We start from the raw sequence: 17,426 nt of genomic DNA on the forward strand, positions 1-17,426 counted from the left end.
TAAACATTTTACTTGGTGCATATCTGAAAATCAAATTTAGACATACCTGTATTTTATCTGGATACCTTATTCCTGGCACATAAATATTGTTTCAGGTTCCATATGCCTGGCTCCATAATATTGGCGGGTAAATGACTAAGCATAGTACCAACAAACGGAAACATGCACTGGTAGAAACCTTGATTGACCACAGGAAAGCTCTTCATCCAAGTTCTGCCTGACAATCACAAAGCATCAACAGTGTGTCTGGCTACCATCCTGCTGTCTGGATCTGATGTGAGATGCTTTTTCTATGCCTGCTTTGTCAGCCCCTTCCACTCAATGTGCTGTGGAAAGCATACTAATCTTCTGATAATGTAGGTGTTTTGTTCCAGCAATTTTACACCTTAGTTCCACACATTTCTTGATTTTTTTATGTTTGCCTAATTATTTATTAGTGTTTACCAGTTGTACAAGAAAATTGACTTTGGATGGTGTCTGGGGCTCAGCCATTTTGAAGTACAATCATCTCTGTATCTTCTTTTCAAATGCCAAAATTGGGTTTTTATTCCAGCCGAACCCTGGGATTTTGGGTAAAGTCATTCACCTTGATTAAACCATCAGGACCAATTCTGCTGGGAAAAACATACCTGGGGTTAGTGTATATAACCATTAATCTGAAGAAAGATAATATATAAATAACTCTTGCCCTCCCGATGAATTCCACCACTGCTCCTGCACCGTGGAGTTCTCTTCTAACTTTGGCTGTTCTTCCACTTCCACTACCACCACCTCTCCACACACACTCCTTCCTCTTCTCCAATCTCCTTCCCCTCATTTCCTTTCCCTTTTGACTCCACTAATAAAAACTGAGTGTGAGCCTGTCCCCCGAGGCCTTGGTGCAGCCTGGATTCCATGGGCCCACTCTCAGAGTTGGTGATCTTGCAGGTCCAGGTGCAGCCTTGAGTCTGCATTTCTAGCATGTTTCCAGGGTGTTGCTGAGGCTGCTGAGGCTCTCAGCAGCTCCACAAGAACCACTGCTCTCTGTCCTTATCTCCCTTTTCCCCTTTCAGGTCTGCGATTCACATTCCTTCCTCTCTCAGTTCTCAGTACAGTGGGATATACATGATGCTCCTTGATTTATGAAGGGGTTTGATAAGCCTATCAGAAATTGAAAATGCTGTGCACTAAAAGGCATCTAATCCACCTAACCTTCCAGACAGCACAGCTTAACAGCACAATCTGTTGCTGAACACTTGCAGATGTCTCCCCTTGCAACCGTGCAATTGTCAGGGAGCTGCCAAAAGGACCCAAATTTGAAATCCAAACTTGATTTCCACTGCATGCATATCACTTCTGTCCCATTGTAAAGATGGGTCATCATAAACTGGGAACCATCTGTAGTAATCACACTTAATATGTCTCAGCTTGCTGCATTTGTTTTCCCAGGATTTCATCTGCAATTGGTAAAACATACTCACACTTCCTGTTCAATGTAGTTTAGCATTCTGCTGACATGGGATGCTGAGATCTCCCCATCCACTTCAGCAATATATGTGTAGAGAAACTGGAAGGTGCTGAAAGGGATTCGGGGAGGTCCGCTGTCTCGGTCACATGATAAAACTTCACACACTATCTCAAGTGTTTTGGCAATGGTCTATGAAACCAGAAGATAAAGTCAGGAGACATTCCTGCAGGCTAGACCCCTGAGATCAGTTTAGATACAAGAGAGCAAACAAGATAGTATTATCCTAAAATGTAGAGGGATGATCTAAGGTTCTAGAAAGCTTGAAGTGTTTACACTCAAGTGTCACTTACTTAATGAATGCTTAAAAATAACAAGTTGTCTATACTTGATATCTTTATTTCCTCTTTATTAAGTTGGAGGGTTATGCTCAAGAAATTAAGTTGATAAACTTGTAATTAACTTGGGTTTTTGTTTTTGAAAGGCAGAGTTAGCAAGACAGATATCTTTCATTCCAAAATGGTTACAGTTGTGGCAGCTGAATCCAGGAGCCTGGAGCTTCCTCTGGGTCTCTTACTTGGGTGGCAGAATTTGGGCCCTCTTCTGCTGCTTTTCCAGGAACATTAGCAGGGAACTGGATCAGAAGCAAGGTAGCTAAGATTCAAACCAGTGTCTAAATAGGATGCCAACATGGCAGGCCCCTGTTTATTATTTTCATCAGAATAACCTTATTAAAAGAAGGGAAATGATTTTTCATTTTACAAAACAAATTCTTGTTGCCCATATTTTACTTTTTTTAAACTTTTTTAAAAGCTTTATTTACTTTAATAGAAAGGCAGATTTACAGAGCAGGAGGAGCAGAGAAGAAGATCTTCCATACATTGGTTCACTCCCTAAAGTGGCCACAATGGCCGGAGCTGAGCTAATTTGAAGCCAGGAGCTTCTTCTGGGTCTTCCATGCAGGCACAGGGTCCCAAGGCTTTGGACCATACTCTACTGCTTTCCCAAGCCTCAAGCAGAGCACTGGAAGGGAAGTAGAGCAGCCAGGACAGGAACTGGCACTCATATGGGATCCCAGCATGTGCAAGGCAAGGACTTTAGCCACTAGACTACTGTGCCACACCTCACCCCTAATCTTACTTCTAAAGAGGTAATGCAATAAACTTAGTCTATAGACACCAACAAGATGCTTGTGGCAATGCCACAGTAGGGGAAGACAGGGTCTTGTCCCTAGGAAGGCAAGAGTTCCAGACGCTGGAAAGATGGTACCTAATATAAAACTCATTTCTTCTAAAACATATGGATTCATCTCAGTAGAATCATCCAGGATTTTGTAGTATATAAACTAAGCCTGTTGTTGGTAGAGAAAAACTAATAGATGATAAATGATGCAAGTTTCCCGATAACTACAGAAGCACTCTACAGTGAAATTTGAATGTTAAAGGATTGTTAGTTAGGTGTATAGAGGGGGGCTGAAGAAAATGAGAATTTTTAAAGAAAAATGTGTAATGGAGCAAGGAAACAAGCCCTGGAAGCAGACCAGCATGTTCATCTGTAGAAACTGTTCTTGTTTGGTAATGCTTAGATGGGATTCAGCCCTTTCCCTGGAGGCAGCTCAGGAGTCCCCCTGCCCTGCACCAAGGGAGCTATTAGATCCACTAACACCATGCTGACAAGATCCTGATAGGATGTTTGAGACCTCCACATCCAGAAATCCCCATGCCCACAATTTCCTAGAAGAGGGAGCAAGGGAGAAGAAATGGAGAACCCAATTCACATCCATAAAAGCTCCAGTGTGAATGCTGACTGGGCTCCAAATCTTTTACTGAGATGCCTGCTGAGTCTGTCAGGTGTGCTCTTCATTATTTCTCTCCATTTAAAACTTCTTATTTTTATTTGAAAGGCTGATCTACAGAGAGAGAAAGAGTGATAGAGAAGGTCTTCCACCTCTTGGTTCAATCCCAAATGGCCACAATGGCCAGAGCTGAGCAGGCCTGAAGCTGGAAGCCAGAAGCTTCTGGATCTCCCACCTGGGTGCATGGTTTCAAGGACTTAAGCCATCCTCTGCTGATTTCCCAGACCACAAACAGGGAGCTGGAGGGGAACTGGAGTAGCCAGGACACAAATCTGGTGCCCATTTGGATGCTGATGTCACAGGGTAGAGGATTAGCCTCTGTGCTAATCACTGTGCTGGCCCCTCTTTATTTGTCATCATTAAGCTTGGTAAGTGTGCCAGCCACTACTCTGGCTCCCATCTTAATCCTGTGTAAACACAAGAGCCTCTGAACAGCCATATGCGTTCACAAGATCACTTTTTTTTTTTTTACAGATTTTATTGTTATCGGAAAGCCGGATATACAGAGAGGAGGAGAGACAGAGAGGAAGATCTTCCATCCGATGTTTCACTCCCCAAGCGAGCTGCAACGGGCTGGTGCTGCGCCGATCCGAAGCCGGGAACCAGGAACCTCCTCCGGGTCTCCCATGCGGGTGCAGTGTCTCAAAGCTTTGGGCCTTCCTCGACCGCTTTCCCAGGCCACAAGCAGAGAGCTGGATGGGAAGTGGAGCTGCCGGGACTAGAACCAGCGCCCATATGGGATCCTGGGGCTTCCAAGGCGAGGACTTTAGCCGCTAGGCCACACTGCCGGGCCCCACAAGATCACTTTTAAAACTGAGCCTATGTCTTTAAATAAACCTACCCTTTGAATAAGTGTCAGAAATGGAAGAGTGTGGAATGACTGAAGAAAAAGATGTTTTAGATTTGAATTGGCAAAACCAGATCTGCATAGGCACCTGGTGCTGTAGAAGCAGATGACATGCAGATCCTCCTCACATACTTCCAGGAATCAGTGAAACACAAGGCATGAGTGCTGAACCAGGGGTGAGGGCCGAATGAACAGGCAGCTGCTCCACCCTGGGCCCTTGGTGGCTGCTGCTCTGTTCTCTTCCGCCCCATCAATAATGAAGGTCAAGATGTTGTCTTCTCACCCAAGGTGTGTGTTACTCAGGGCACATTTTCTCTGTGTCACAGGCACATGAGGAAGTAAACAAACTTGGCCCCTATTTCTGGATGGATAGGCTTACTTCATAACAAATAATTTAAACATAAATCACCACAATTATTAATATTTAAATTTTTTCCACATTGAACAAACATGGATTTTTAAAAAATGAAACAGAATCATAGATAATTTCAAAATTTTACACATGCAGCCAGCCACTAGGTTCTGTCCTATCCCTGGGGTCCCCTCATGGTAGGTGTTGAGATGCACAATGTGAGGCATTGTTCCAGGTACTCCCACTGAACCAGCAGGGCTGTCAGTGACCAGGGGAAGACATGCACATAAAATGTGGTCAGCATGGGAGTGCTTGGAATGTATTTACATCCAGAGCTCATCTCCCTGCCTGTCTAAACAAAACAAAGGAAAAAAACTGCCCCACCCCCTCCTCCCTCATTGCCTTTGTCCCAGTGCTTTCTTCTTTGGGGTGCTGTGATAAGGCTGAATTGGTCCCCTAAAATTTATATATTAAACTCGCAACTGCAGAAGCTGACAATGTGGTTTCATTTGGAGCTAGAACCTTTAAATAGGTGATCAAGTTAATATATGGTCATTTGGGTGAGGCAGGTGTGCTTATCAGAAAAGGAGATTACAACCCAGAAAGAGACCAGATGTGTGGGGTGCTGAGGGCCTCAGGGTGAAGGTGGCCTCGTCTGAGGCAAGCAGCAGGCTTCAGAGGAAACCAACATCGCAGACATCTTGCACTTGGACTCTGGGCCTCCAGCACTATGAGACACTGCATTTCTGTTGTGAAGCCACTGAGTGTGTTGTATACTTTATTATGCCAGTCCTAGCAAACCAATCTAGGTGTCTTTGACCCCAAACATCATCTTTTATTGATCACTCAGACAACACAAGTTCAAATTCTACTGCCCTCGTATGACTCTTAAACATGTTTACAGATTGAATATAATATGTGGGCGAAAGGGTTAAGAACTGTTTGGACTAGACATTCTTAGTAAACGCAGATAAACCTAAAGTAAACAAAGAATCAAGCATTTGGTAGAGTGGCTTAAGACACTGCTTGGGATGCCGGCCCCTTATAGGAGTGCTTGGGCTGCATCCAGCTATTTTGCTTCCCAGCTAGCTGCTAACAACTGCACATCCTGGGAGGCAGCAGATGATGGCTGAAGTACTTTGATCCCTGCCACCCATGTGGGAGACTTGGATGGAGTTCTGAGGTCCTGACTTTGGCCTGGCCCAGTCCTGGCTGCTGCAGATCTTTTGAACTAGAGGACAGACATATTTGTGTCTTTCACATGAAATGAAAAATAAATAAGAACTTAAAATAAACAGATCTTCATTCTTTTGTGCAAATGCTTGGGGTCAGATGAGGATCACAGAGGTTGCTGTAAGCATCTTACAAGGCTCATATTCAAAGTCAGAAGAAAAAGACTCAAGAAGTTAACTGTTACAAAAGGATACAAAATCTCTACCATTGTCCATACCTACAGTGTTAGCAGACACTTAGATAGCAGAATGATGGACTGCTCATGAAGGACTATACTACTGTAATGATATAGGAGAAACCAGTGGTGGGGAGAGGAATTGGGAAGCAGTAATATGAAATCCCAGAGCCTATGCAGCTGCATCATAAAATAATATATTTTTAAAAAATGAACAGTTGTTAATAAAACTAAGTCATTTCTTCCAGCAAACATAGTTATTTACTATGTGTGTGATCTTTTGCTTTTTACAGTCTCACTACGGGAACAGGAGAGACCAGCATGGAGGAAGGCGGCTGAAAGGGAAACCAAAGCAGGTCTGCATGCCATGGCATTCTCAACGTTGGGTGTTAGATGGAGAAATCAAGATGAGAGCAAACATACCTACTACCTACTTGAGCAAATGCCACCCTGGGCTCCTCTCCAAGGAGCAAACTGGCTTTTCTCCATGTAAGGATCATGGCTTGCTTCTGAGCTGGCAAAGGAAGGAGGGAATTTCTGAGCTTGCCACCAAGGCTCCATTAAGCTTGCCATTAAAGCTCCACTTGCTTAGTGACTCCAAGGGACACTAAGGAGTCCCTGGAACTCAAGACCTCTGCCAGCTGGTGACACCTGCCTTGAGGCTGTCACAACAAAATTCTTAGACTGATTGAACTACAAACAACAGAAACTTCACTGCTCACCGCTGTGGAAGCTGAGAAGCCCACTGTCAAGTTGCCAGCCAATTGGGAGTCTGGTAATGAAGGGCCCCTGCCTTCCATGTGTCCTTCTATGGTAGAAGGGCCAGTAGGTTCCCTCAAGTGTCTTTCAGAAGGTTTTGAATCCCAGTCATTGAATCTCTACCCTCAAGATTTAGCCTCCTCCCAAAAGCCCCACTTCCTAGTGCTATCACCTTGGAATGAAAGTTTCACCAAATGTATTGTATACTGTGACCCTCACCCATGATACAGATGTGAGAAAACACAGAGACAGTTCAGGATGGAGGCCTGCATGGCCGGGAGCGTACCCTCTCTGGTTTGCTAACCAAACTAGGGGTGAGGAGAGGCAGAGCAAGAATGGTAAAAAGTTAGAATAAAGAGGTGTCCTCTGTTAATGTATCTGGGAAACCTGGCTGGGCAAGTGCAATGATAAAAGAGACATAAATAATTGTATTCATTAGGAGAAAAGTAGGCTCTGCTGCCAAGGTTACTCAAAAGGCCAGATGGCTGGGGTGCTCAGTCCCAGGAGTGTGATCTCCCGGCAGGTCGCAGGACTGAACTTTTTTTTCTGTCCTGTAAGAAACCATAATGAAAATGGAGGAATGGAAGATGAGGCAGGACAGAGCTCACCACACAAGGAATACTTTTCTTATGGCCCCTATGTAAAGTAGAAGACCCCACGTCACTTCCTTCCCACAGCTTTTTTGTTGGGAGCTTTCCCTCTTCTAATCCCCTTGCTCTTTTAAAATAAAACTGGCTAAAAATTGCCTTCACGGTTTGTTCATATGTCTCCTGCTTGGTCACGGATAGGGCAAGTTCCTGGGGCTAATCATCAGCTGTAGCACCCCCACACTTGAGTCTCCAGAAACGATTCAACATGATAAAAAGGGGCAGTAAGTGGATTCCTGGAGCCACAGAGCCCCGGCCAAGTAGAGAGCAGACTTCCAGGCTGCATGGCTGCGTCACATATCCTGGGATGACTTAGAGGTACTCATCATCCAGAGATAGTCCTGGGGGAGTCTCACCAGCAGCAAAGCAAAAGAAATAGAATCCTAACACATTACAGGTGAAAAAAACACCTCATGGACTTGTCCATCCAACCCTGCTGTTTTAGAAGGGAAGCAGAAAGATTCGTTTTCCCCCACCCAGCAGCTGCACAGCAGGCTTAAGCTGAGGGAAGGTTGGAGTTTAGCTTTCCAAATCCTATCTGTGCTACCATAAGGGGCGATGAGCAGGAGCCGACCCAGACATCTAACACACAGATCACGTAAGCTGAAGAGCAGATGAACCTCCCCTCCCCTCCACCCCTGGCTGTGACCACAGCAGGCCTTCAGCAGCGGGCCAGAGATGAGCCACCAAGGAAACATCTTGCTGCTGTGACCAATCCCAGAGAATGGAAGAGCAAAGATAGGGGCTGTAAGTGACCACAGGGGCACTGCTCTGGAGACCAGAGGAGCTGACTGGGCCTGGGGCTGCGAGAACACATCCCCTTGGCTGTGTGAGGTCCTCAAGCCCACCTTTCCCTCTACACGCAACTGCACTTTGGAGGAGAGAGTGGTAAGAAGAGAACAGAGAGACAGGGCAATTTCCTTGAGGCCGTTTTTAGTGATTGCATCAGACTATAGAAGTCCTGGATTGGGCTGAATCCACTTATAATCTTACTCTTTGCCAGCAGGGTAGATCAAGAAGATAAAAATTAACTACACATAGAATTAAGGGTATGCTCCCCACCCTCAAACTCTGAATGTGGGTGAACAGATGTGTAGCCTGGTGATGTTTTCCCCTTTGTGGCCTCCCCCAAACCTTGAGATCAATCCTGATTGACAGCTCATTTGCCCCCTGCTACCTTTCCCCTCCCCTTAGGATGGCTGTGATATTCATGACACAATGCTGCCAGAAAGGACGTTGACAAAAACTGACGCCCTCGTCCTTCCATAGAAACACTGAAGGTGAAGGCTGCCAAGGGAAACCCAGAGGAGAAGCTGGACTATAATGTTTGCACTAAAATTTTCTCAGAAACAAAAGTGTCAACTACGTATCCCAAGCATATTGGAGAAGAAAGGGTAAGATCGTGTTTAGAAATGCCGAATAATTCAAACTACCTTTCATTTCATTTGGTTTTAGCACTAGGCAATGACTTTCTCATTCAATTTTAAACTTGTATGTATTTTGAGAATAATGTTTAAAACAATGTTTCTGATTCACTTGAAGTTATTTAACGTGGGTGAGTGCACACGTAAGATACTTGAGCTTTAAATACATTTTCTGATTTCAGCATCATCTTCAAAATGGGAAAATGGCTTTCCTCATTGTCACACAAGTCAGAGCTGGGAAAGGCTTGAATTTGGGAGCCTCTTGCAACCATGATGATGTCATGAGGGTAGGTTTAGAAATAGCTTCCTCTCTTCTTTCTTGCCTTTTGATCTATGATTTTTGCATGCGATAATGGTTATTCATTAACAGTTTCCTGTTGGTCTGCAGCCCTTTTAAAAACTCTCAAGGAGTGGGCACAGCATGACAGCCTAGCAAAAAAGTCCTCGCCTTGCAAGCATTGGGATCCCATATGGGTGCTGGCTGTAATCCTGGCAGCCCCGCTTCCCATCTAGCTCCCTGCTTATGGCCTGGGAAAGCAGTCGAGGACAGCCCAAAGCCTTGGGACCCTGCACCTGTGTAGGAGACCTAGAGGAGGCTCCTGGCTCCTGGCTTCGGATCGGCTCAACTCTGGTCATTGAGGCCACTTGGGGAGTGAATCAGTGGATGGTAGATTTTCCTGTCTGTCTGTCTATCCTCTCTGTATATCTGACTTTCCAATAAAAATAAAATAAATCTTAATAAAAAACAACTCTGCAGGAGTTTCTCTCCTAGGTCTCTGGAACCCATCAAGACAAGTCTTGTTGGTTCTTGGCTAGAAATACGAATGGAGAAAGCAGAGTGGAAATAATTTTAGCGCAATCAGTGAAATTTTAACAATTCTCCAAAAACCATATTTGAGTCGGCCCTCCCAAGAACCTGATGATATTCTGCCCTCTGTCCTCCTAACTGCTGTTCTCACCTTAAGAGAAAACAAGGAACAGAGAAGAGGCGTGTTCCCTAGGGACCCTGGAGAGATGGCTGTACTTCTCTCTCAGACGCAGAGACAAATTTTATCCGAAGGAGAAAGAGAAAAAAAAAGGGTAACTTACAACTCCAAGAGAGCTGCAGGCAAGGGCTAAGAACTTGAGCCACTCAATCTCCTCTGTGAAGCGCCCCACATTCATCACACTGTTGAACAGGTCTGTGGGAAGATTCAGCACCTTCCAAATCTGGGCCAGCTCCTCTGCGTGGATGATCAACCTGCCAGCCACCTGGGGGATTGGTAACACACACATAAACACAGCAGAGAGGGTTGAGGGGAGCAGGAAGATGTGAGAATGTCTTGAGAAACACCAGCCCAGGCCAGGCCAGGGCCAGGAGAGGTGGCAGGGAAGTCAACAAGGCCCCTGATGGTTGTCTTCAGACTGGCAAGGAGCATGCTGTGTGATTTAGTGACATTAGAACTTCAGTTGGCAGAATTACGGGGAAGGATACACATTTGCACAACATTTAAGGTCCTCCCCCGCCCAGATGCTTCTATTATCTGCTGTTTTATTCCTAGGTTGTCCCTATAAGGCAGATAGGACAGCCTGAAAGTAAAACCAAGAGATAAGGGATTCCCTGGGACAACTAAGGGGGTTGAAACAAGAGCAAGGTGGCAAGTCTTTGGTCTCCAGATGCCGCAGAGTTCTTGGCCCCAGACCTCAAGGGCACCCTTCAGCTTTCCCAGCAATGGGAGGTCCTAGAGACCTAATGTCACCCTGTCCCTGGTGCTTTTAGAGTCCTGCCATGTTCAGTGCACAAGGTACAGGGTGGATAAACGGAGGAAGTTTATGAAAGGCTGGCTATTGGCCAAAGTGCAACACTCTTGACGCCCCTAAAGTAGTCTAGCACCTTTCCTGACCCTCTTCTGGTCCTAGCGGAGTGGCAAGCCCTGCTTCATAATGCTAGCATGGCAAGTCCTCAGAATGGGCAAATGTATACTCCTTCTCAAGTCAGACCCTCCTCTTCTCTTTTCTGGGTTGCTCTGGCTATGAAGAGAGTCAAGGTTTACCCTAAAAACCAGCCTCCACCTGGGATAGCACAGGAACTTTAATACGTGTCTCCCCTAATTACATCCAGTTACTGTGGACAGAAGGGATTTGCACTGCAGTAGACTCCTGGACATTCTGCCAGCTTTAGGGAAATCTGGAATGAGTTCCTTGACAGCTCAGCCTACAGCCTAGTTCAAGAGTACTGCTGTTTCTCTAAGGCAAGGGTGCTTTCAGATCAGAATTTAGTGCATTTTAGGGTGGTGCTACAAGACTGGCTGCCCAGCAGGGGGACCCAGCCTCCACATTGTCCTCAGATCCCCTCCCTGCTGCGCCAGTGAGTCCCTTACCCGAGAATGCAGGATCTTTAACAGTTCTGGGGTTAGCTCTGCCCAGTTCGACAAAGACACTCGCTCAGACGGGTCTCTTACCGGAGGAACGTCTCCACGGGACATAGCCCCGAAGTAACTACAAGAAAAACAGTTACAAGTGGGGGGAGCATCCACATCCCAGGGCCCTCTGGCTGTTTTGGGAACCCCTTCTAACCTTGTTTTTGTTTTTGCTTTGTTTTGTTTTCTAATGGAAAATGGAAAAGGACATTTGTTATGTGGTTTGTGTGTGCCAGACACTGTTCGTTCATTTGCAGAGGAAAAAGTCTGAATGTGTTTGCAGGTGGGACTGGGTCTACGTTTTTGTCTTCTTTCAGATCATCCCTTCTTGATACTATTCACACACACAGACACACACACTCGTTTCAAACAATGTACACAACAAAAGTACTTCCAAAAATTCTTGGAAAATGGAATTAAAAGATGAATTTATTCTGGTACAAAAATGTTGAGGTCCATACATATGCATGCATTTAGATGCATCTGATATACACATGTCCGTGTGTGCTCTGGTTTTAGGTCGAAGGCAGGGGTTTGTAAAGCTGGGAAGAGAAGATGGCAGAGAACTGAAGTCCCTTGCACAGGAGTGGGAGAAGGGTGAGTCAGGGAGCTTTATGACTGCAGGTAATGAGGCTTGGGTTTTAAGAGGGAAAGGAGAGAGAGTTGGCTGGACACAAAAGGAAGTTCAGGAGGGAGAAAATAAGACAAGGGGTGTTAGAGACACCTGATAGAGCGCTTGGGAAGTAAAACCCTTCTCAGTCTGCTAACCTCCCGGTACAGTCCGCCCACTCCCCAGGGCTCTGTGAAGTGGGTTTTGTCTGGGGCAATGTGCAGAAGACTTGAATCTTAGCTCAGGATTGGCACAAGGTGAGAAGAGGCTGCTTGCGGCAGGGAAGGGTCACTTGTGGCTAGCTGTGGGTCACTGCAAGGCTACGGCAGCATTTCTCTCAAAAGCTTTTGTACAGATTAGCCCTCAACTGTAAACTTCCACCCCTCCCTGCATAGCCCTGTGCCCACTACTTTCTCCAGATTAAGATTAAAAAGCATACAAGAGGAATTTTTAAAAACTTCATTTTAAGGCACACCATATAACGATGGGGCCAAGCACCTTAAGCCTAACACAGCACCTTCCCTGCAGGCGCTCAGCCAACCTCGGGCAGAGGGAAGGAGAACCCTGGCAGTTTAGTACTGGGGTGGGCGTGGGTGCAGCATGTCCGGAGTAGGGTGTGACTTTTGGGGACACGTGTAAATGTATAGATGGGAGGGACACACACAGGGCACCTCCTTTTTACACAAGTGCCCACTTGGTGTAAGCAAGTGACACTCAGCAGCAATGGCTTCAGATCTTGTAGCAAAATTGGATAAGGAGCATCGGAATGAGGCTGCCATGGGATTTAGTCCTCGGAGTTGCAGGGTTTCATTGCACTGAACAACTACACCAACATGCCTGTATTATAAATCTGTTGTCAACACGAATACCTACCTGAGGACAAATCAGGGCATGTCGCGTAGACCTGGGTAATTTTTTTTTTCCCCCTGACAGCACATATGGAGGGAAATTCTTGCTTGGGATAAATCCTGTCTTGCAGATACTTCGTTGAGTCTTACCTTCTAAAAGGCTACTGACTATAAAATTGCATCTGAGAAGCGTTTTCGGCGCCTGGTCAGGATGGAGAGAGGCTCTTGGCCCATGTTCTTTTTTACCGTGGAAAAACTACAAACTGATTTTTCACGGGTGTCTCAACAACTTACAGCACAGAGCATGCTGTGAGGGCCAGGAGGGTTGCGGCAGTGGGAGGTTCTCCCACCATAAACGTCAAGGACGATATCAAGTAATGTCATTTTTCTTAGTGGGAAAACAGCAGTGCCAAGAACGCTAAAATGGTGGCTTTAAACGATTGTATTCTATAAAACCCACTCTGCCCCCCAGCGCCAAAAGAAATTAAGTCTTCTGAGACTGAAGCTCCATATTAGGGGTCCACTAGATGGCATTTATGCTGGGAAACCAAGCAAGATTGCATTGCCACCCATTCATGTCTCACAAGCAGCAATATTTTGTTTAGAGTCTCTCTCTCCTCTCTCTCTCTCTCTCTCTCTCTCTCAGCTTCTTCCTAACTCAGCGATGAAGTTCTTTTTCCTAACTCACCCGTGAAGCACACGGGCTTGCTTGGGCACCCTCTGCCAGGCATCCTCTGCCTGCTGCAGCGCCCTCCTTAAGGCCCAGTGGCTGAGGATGTTTGCCCAGGCCCTGGCCTTGCCTGAACACCACCTGGGAGCCTTTAGCTCCCCACAATCTCTCCTGCTCTGCAGCCTGGCGCCGATCTAAGAGGAAGGCCCTGGCCAACGGCCCGCGAGGCCTCCCGCCAGGTCTGCCCGCGCCTCAGCCTTCAGTCCCTTCTCCCATGCCATGTGGATGGGGTGGACAGCTGTAGGTGGGTGTGAACAAATCAGTCTCAGCCATCGCCAAAGAACTTAAAGACCCTTTTCCCCAAGGAACAGATACGGGGAGAAGGCTCGCTTCGACAGCTGCGCACTAGGGGTTTCGCCAGTTCCGGTGCGCCCCCATGACCCCTGATGCCACGCGCCTGGCTCCCTTGCCTCCTTCTAACCTCCCCCCCGGGTGCGTTGCTGCCACCTGGTGGCCATAGGGGAGGACGCGGCTTCGTGTCAAGCCCGGGTCCTGGGTCCCCGTGGGTGTGCGCGCTGGGGTGCAAGGCTGGGGTAACGCCCGCCGGGAGACCCCAGCATACCGCGGATGTGGGCCTGGGGTCCTACAGCTCGGAAGGGCTCGCCTCTCTGTCCAGCGATTGGAAGGCCCCTCAGTAAGGAGAGCTGAAAATCACCAGGATGCTAATCAGTCCCGCCCCGCTGGCCGCAGCTGTGGCGACCTTCCTGGTGTCCCGGGCTCTGGCGGGAAGTAGGGAACACGTACTCCGAGGCCCACTGGATGAGATCCTGCGGCTGGGTCCGGATGGCGGCTTTGGTGAATTGCTTCAGCAATTCTGGCAGCTCCGGCGGGATGCATATTTGCTTATCTGTCTGAGGCATTGGTTGGTAGACCTGTTCGCAGGAAAGAAAAAAAAAAAAATCAAATGAAGAGGAAGGACCCTTGGGCTGTAGCTATTCAGCCTCATCTTGGGGACTCCACTAACCCACAAAACAGTTACATTCCATTGCTACACAGCTCCAAAGGCAGAGAGTAGCTTAGTGATACTTGCTTTGTGTTGTAAATAATTTTGTCCTTGAAATAAATAGCACCTCTTAATCGTTCAAAAATAGAGATCAACAAGTTAAAAAATCTCTCAATGTTAACACAAAATATTGACTGTCTCCTTCCAGATTAAAGGATAAAAAGTTTTTGTTTGTTTGCTTTCTTTTGAGAGAGAGAGAGAGAGAGAGACAGAGAGAGAGAGAGAGACAGAGAGAGAATGTATGTTCCCATTCACTAATGTCCTGTAATGGAGGTAGGAGTTAGGAATTCATTCCAGGGCCCTGGATGGCAAGGACCCAACCACTCCAGGCATGACTGCTGCTCCCACAGTCTTCACTTGGAGGTAGCTGGAGTAAACCCAGGTGTTAAATGCCTGCCTCCAGATTTTTTTTTTCAATGCATGTTTGTATGAATAAGAAATGGGCTAATTTATTTCACAGCCTATTATGAATATCTTTCCATGCCGTGTAACTCTTACCAGTTAGGTATAAGCTGTTGCAAAAATTCATGAATTTGACACAGGTTATTTTGAAATCAATTTAATCACCAACAGCCATTTGATAGACAGCTCTCTTTATATGTGCATGTTCTCATCTACTCTAACAGAACTTATATGTTTCCATGAAGAAAGTTTCAGAACAAATTAAAGCATGAAAATCCATAGATGGAGTACAGTTCTATGCACAAATAAATAGCAGCTGAAAATTTTTTACTTCTTCCAGGTGGAGGAAGGGACAGGCTAGAAATGCTGAAAAACCTTGTTCCCTTCACAACCCCAAGCATTATTAAAATCCTAAGGCCTAGCACAGTGGCTGAGTGGCTAAATCCTCGCCTTACTTGTGCCAGGATATCATATGGGCACTGGTTCCTGGCCTGGCTGCTCCACGTCCCTTCCAGCTGCATGCTTGTGGCCTGGGAAAGCAGTAGAGGACGGGCCAAAGCTACAGGAATACTGAGCTCCCCTACTGGCCCAACTCTGCCTCCTGTTGCTCCCAACACACACACACACACACACACACACACACACACACACACACACACGGCCATCATCCATCCTGGGGAGATCACACAACCTGTTGAGAAGCTGGGAATGAACAGAGTGAAATATCTGTCTACAGGCAGGGGAAACAACAAGGAATTCCATCTCTGCTGTCACTTGCTGTTGGCAGAGAAATAGTTCACCAAGAATTTTGTAGTCATAGGGTAGGTCCAAGTTGATACCAGTATTAGTTTGATGCAGAAATGCCAAAACGAGAAATCACGATGGTCTCAGGTCTGAGCTGTTTCATTACCTTTTGCTTCATTTGTATTCTTTCATTTGGAAGAGAGTAAGGATGATGATTAACTTTAGGCTTTGTGAAGACAAGTATGCAAAAATCTCATTTTGCATGCTTGACTTTTACTAGGTTTTGTAAGCATTGCATTATAAAAGTAATATAACCACCAAACTTCTAGAGAGGAGAAAAGAACTTTAAGAACATACACACACACATAAAACAAAAACCTTTCAATCAATCCCAAAGGAGGGAGGACAAGCATAGCAAAAATGGACAATCAGCATGAAGGAAAGTAATCTGCATGTACCAGAAAGCATAATAAAAGATAAAGAGTTAAATGTGTCTGTTAAAATACAGAGATTAGGGCCTGGCGGCGTGACCTAGCAGCTAAAGTCCTCGCCTTGAACACGCTGGGATCCCATATGGGCACTGGTTCTAGTCCCGGCAGCTCCACTTCCCATCCAGCTCCCTGCTTGTGGCCTGGGAAAGCAGTTGAGGACGGCCCAATGCATTGGGACACTGCACCCGTGTGGGAGACCTGGAAGAGGTTCCTGGTTTCCAGCTTCAGATCAGTACGCACCAGCCGTTGCGCTCACTTGGGGAGTGAATCATCGGATGGAAGATCTTCCTCTCTGTCTCTCCTCCTCTCTGTATATCTGACTTTGTAATAAAATAAATACAAAAAAAAAAAAATACAGAGAATATAGGCTGGAGTTTTAAAATGCCAGTATGTGCACATCTGAAAAAAAATAGCTTGAAAGCAAAAGAATATAAACAAGCAAATAACAATAAAAGAAAAGTGGATGTAGACATTATTAATACTAGAGGGAGGTCATGAGGTAAAATCCACTCTTAGTAATAGAGTTACTACCCAGGGATGGAAGCTTTGAGTATCAACATGGTAGGATTCTTAGCTTGGATGCTATGAACATCACCACCAAGGGGTCACACATCACTGGGTGGAAAAGCTTCCTATTTTCTTTTAAAGATTTTATTTTTATTGGAAAGTCAGATTTCACAGAACGAAGGAGAAACAGAGAGAAAGATCTCTGTCCACTGGTTCACTCCCCAAGTAGCCACAATGGCCAGAGCTGAGCTGATCCAAAGCCAGGAGCCAGGAGCCTCTTCCTGATCTCCTCTGTGGATGCAGGGTGCCAAGGCTTTGGGCCATCCTTGACTGTTTTCCCAAGCACAAGCAGCGAGCTGGATGGAAAGTGGAATATCTGGAACACAAACCAGCACCCGTATGGGATCCCCGGGCATGCCAGGTGAGGATTTTATCTACCAGGCAACTGTGCCAGGCCCAAAGCTATCTATTCTTTAGGCTTACATGTGCATGTATGTATGTGATGACAGGATCATGAAGATCTATGGAGGGAGAATGCCTGTCCAGAAGGCCAGCATCCCTGGTATGCAGCAGGTTGCCTGCTCAGCATTATCAGCAAAGTCCCTGCATTAAGCTCCATAGTGGCCATCTTCCAGGATGACTCCACAGTGATGCTGTAGGGAGCCTCTCAGACAGGACTGTCTTTTCTCTCTTGAGACTTTCTCCTCCTTTGTTGGCATGCACCATTCTTGTGTTTCTAGTCTTCTAGGCAACTCCCTCCCTCCTTAACTCTTCTTCCTCCTGCTCAGAAAGAGTTGGCAGTCTTCCCCAAATTCATTCTTCAGCACTTCAGCATTCTGAGCTTACATCTTTCTGTTGTGCTTGGAGCTCTTACACTCCCTTCATGGCTTTCTCTACTGCAAAACCATGCTCGTTACACTCATTTGTCCAACTCTGACCTCTCCTTATGCTTCCAC

The 17,426-nt window shown here is 46.1% G+C and overlaps 1 protein-coding gene across 3 annotated transcripts in view; it reads right to left on the reverse strand.

The window, feature by feature from the left end:
• Window positions 1–407: 407 nt before the first annotated feature.
• ROPN1 (rhophilin associated tail protein 1) overlaps window positions 408–17,426 on the reverse strand; it is a 49,230-nt gene continuing 32,211 nt past the window's right edge. The window contains exons 2-6 of one of the 3 annotated variants that reach the window (XM_058661989.1): window positions 14,068–14,195; window positions 11,097–11,214; window positions 9,826–9,987; window positions 1,461–1,636; window positions 408–611 (exon numbers count right to left, since the gene is read on the reverse strand). In XM_058661989.1, coding sequence (XP_058517972.1) covers window positions 545–611; window positions 1,461–1,636; window positions 9,826–9,987; window positions 11,097–11,214; window positions 14,068–14,183 — 639 coding nt within the window. In that variant the 5' untranslated portion in view covers window positions 14,184–14,195 and the 3' untranslated portion in view covers window positions 408–544. Of the gene's footprint in view, window positions 612–1,253; window positions 1,437–1,460; window positions 1,637–9,825; window positions 9,988–11,096; window positions 11,215–14,067; window positions 14,200–17,426 lie in introns of those variants that run through there. The other 2 variants (XM_012928742.3, XM_058661990.1) reach the window with 2 other exon arrangements.

Source organism: Ochotona princeps, chromosome 3 (assembly GCF_030435755.1).
Source record: "Ochotona princeps isolate mOchPri1 chromosome 3, mOchPri1.hap1, whole genome shotgun sequence".
Lineage (NCBI taxonomy): Eukaryota > Metazoa > Chordata > Mammalia > Lagomorpha > Ochotonidae > Ochotona > Ochotona princeps.